The sequence below is a fragment of the Brassica rapa genome, chromosome A06, assembly GCF_000309985.2.
Source record: "Brassica rapa cultivar Chiifu-401-42 chromosome A06, CAAS_Brap_v3.01, whole genome shotgun sequence".
Taxonomy (NCBI): Eukaryota; Viridiplantae; Streptophyta; class Magnoliopsida; order Brassicales; family Brassicaceae; genus Brassica; species Brassica rapa.
The window spans coordinates 18767623-18770304 of record NC_024800.2 but is presented as its reverse complement, the minus strand read 5'-3'; the positions used below and the strand labels follow the sequence as shown (position 1 = coordinate 18770304).

Sequence of the window (2682 nt, the reverse complement as noted above, 5' to 3'; positions counted from 1 at the left end):
AAGCTTTCATACCACTAGACCGGTAGAGCCACCGAATAATTCTTATCATGGAAATCGAAGTGGCTAAAGATACAAGCACGTACGAAATTAAAGAAAAACAAAATTTATTATAATCTAAACAAATTATGTATGACTATTGAGTTGAAAAGTCTTTGGCAGATAAAAAAAGACTAGCGATTCATCAAGAATGAGGTGGTCAAAAATCAACGTTCAGATTTAGGAGTTTGAATAATGACCCTACTGAAGCAGTGAGAGAAGAGACAGATTCATAGTATACTGTAAAACTGAAAAAGTGCCCACACGCAGGATCGAACTACGGACCTTCAGTTTACAAGACTGACGCTCTACCACTGAGCTATACGGGCTATTTGTTCAGTATCTAAATTAGGATTTTAGAAAACATTAGTTTAAACTTGTTGGCACCAAATTAACAGTCACGTTATGACCCTTCATTGACTAAAAAAAACAAAATTAAATTGATGCTTAAAGGTAAAAGTTATACTATACGACATACGTCCAGCCGAACCAAACCAAAGTTAAATCTTAAACGGAAACAGTTTATTATATTCAAAAGTATGGTTATTTGATATCGGCTTCTACAAAACCCAATCTATTAATAATCAGATGAAACATAAAGGACATAGAGTCATAATTAAACGAGGAAAAACTGATCACTTTGGAGACCTGGTCCAAAGAACCTGCTCATCAATAACAGAGAGATGCTGATCATCAAGCCTCTTCCATGTCCTAATCGATTTCACATCTCCCCAGCTGCCTGTACCTTTCTTGTTCAAATCAGCAACCACAACTCTCGCCCTCCTCTGCCACCCAGCTTTACCATACGCATGATATCCAAACCCACCACCATAGCATAGATTCAAACCTTTTAGTTCACCACAAAAGTCATTGAGATGGTCGTGACCCACAAACACTGATTTCACATCTCCTCTAGCTACCAACGTCGTGAAGAAACCTGAGTTTGTGGTAGCGGAGCCTGTTTCTTCTTGTCTCACTCCTTTTGCGGCGTTCTTTGAGTCGAAGCTCCAAAACTCCGGTAATGGGATGTGGAAGTAAGCTAGTCCTGGAGCTGCGCCTTGTTGAGGATTAGGCTCTTTATTGTACTCCCTCTATAATCATCATCAAAATCAAGAATCAGTGATAAATACCAATGAGAGAAAACAAAAACAAGATTGATGATCATGCTACCTGGAGACGTTTTGAAGTCTTGTCAAACCAGAACTGCTGAGAAGTTTTTATCCAATCATATATTTTGGAGAGGGAAGTAATACTAGAGTAGTCTCCACTGTCTAGAAAATAGAGATTGAGAACGGACTTGTTATGTAGACTTGACTCAGCAGCTCCATGGATTTTAAGATTGTTATTACCAAACCCATCGATGTAATGAGCAGCCTCAGGAGGGTTCACTTTAGAGAAAGTGTTGGGAAGCTTCACGATATGTTTCATGAGTTCTTCCCGGGACAGCGTAGATTCTTGATCATGGTTTCCCAAAACAGCAACCCAAGAGATCTTAGCCGCAATCGCTGGAGCAAACGCAGCGTTCATGGACTTCACAGCGTCTTTAACATCAGATCCAAATATATTATCTCCTGAAAACATATACAAAACACTAAAAGAATCAATATCTATCTTCGGACGGTCCTATAATTTTGGAGACTACAGCCAATTTAGTAAGAGTTTATATATATATTCTTAACAAATTTAGACGTTTTGATAATATGTAAAATTTTGAAGGCCATAGGTCAATGCTTCACTAGTCTATGTTTGTTACCTTTAATTATGAGCAGAGAAAATTAGGATTTTATCAATATGGAATTTTACCGGTGAAGACGATGAGGTCAGGTTTCTCGGCGGCGATGACTCGCGACATGAAGGCGGTGGTGTTGAGGTCGGAGCAGTGTGCCAACTGGCTAGAAAGAACATTTTGACACCGAGTAGTCGCGCCGTTTGCGTAGTGCATATCCGCCACTTGCAGTATCTTGAACTGGCCGTTCACGCCGAAACTGAGTTTCCGACCTTGTGCTGATGCTGGAACCGGAGCTAAACAGAGACCTACCATAGACACGGAGAGAAGAAAGAAGTTGAACATGCTCGTTCTTTTGTTGTCCGCCATTGTTATGGCACCCAAGAAAAATGATGAAGATGGATTTGGTTGTAGTCTAGTCTCACATTGCAGAAATGTTATAAGCAATTGCATGTAGGAAGAAGCCAAAAGGAAAGAACCCAAGAAAGATCATGGAAGACTTTTACTTTTCTTTTTAAAAAGACTTGTAACGTGTTTATACATATGATAAGTCAATGAGTCAATGCCATAAGGCCATTCCTTTAAAATTTAAACACACAACGATCACAAATGTAGCAATCTACATTGGAGATCAAATAAGAAAGGTCTTGTACGCTAAGAAAAAAATAGATTTGAGAGTCTTGCTTTTTTGGATCTTTGCTGGTATTGTGAGAAAGATGTTTATATTAGCTATTTCTCCAATGCCACCATAAGATTTATGATGAGGTTTATCTTTTCTTCTTTTTTTTTATATATACATCTATTTTTTTTTAATGTTTTCAGCAAACATGCTAAGAAGATATAAACGTTCAAAATGTAATCTCTAGATATGTTAAACTCATCATGTGCTTGATCCACAAATGAAAAAGAAAATTTTCTCC

At 38.1% G+C, this 2682-nt stretch overlaps 1 protein-coding gene and 1 non-coding gene across 2 annotated transcripts; both read right to left on the bottom strand.

Moving 5' to 3' along the window:
• Positions 1-293: 293 nt before the first annotated feature.
• On the bottom strand, positions 294-365 carry TRNAT-UGU. The gene has a single exon. It is a non-coding gene; the product is annotated as a tRNA-Thr (tRNA).
• A 171-nt stretch (positions 366-536) lies between these two features.
• Positions 537-2269, bottom strand: LOC103873736 (probable inactive purple acid phosphatase 29). Its single transcript, XM_009152127.3, has 3 exons — positions 1840-2269; positions 1207-1607; positions 537-1127 (listed from the first exon to the last, which is right to left on the bottom strand). Exons 1-3 carry the CDS (start codon positions 2213-2215, stop codon positions 672-674), a joined length of 1233 nt encoding a protein of 410 aa, XP_009150375.2. The 5' UTR covers positions 2216-2269; the 3' UTR covers positions 537-671.
• Positions 2270-2682: the final 413 nt, after the last annotated feature.

Excerpts from the sequence above, each read along its gene's own strand:
- LOC103873736 (XM_009152127.3), bottom strand. The coding sequence starts at position 2,215 with ATGCAATTGCTTATAACATTTCTGCAATGTGAGACTAGACTACAACCA. Across the intron at positions 1,608-1,839 it reads TGACCTCATCGTCTTCACCG|GAGATAATATATTTGGATCT; the intron begins GTAAAATTCCAT and ends ATATGTTTTCAG. Across the intron at positions 1,128-1,206 it reads AGACTTCAAAACGTCTCCAG|AGGGAGTACAATAAAGAGCC; the intron begins GTAGCATGATCA and ends TGATGATTATAG.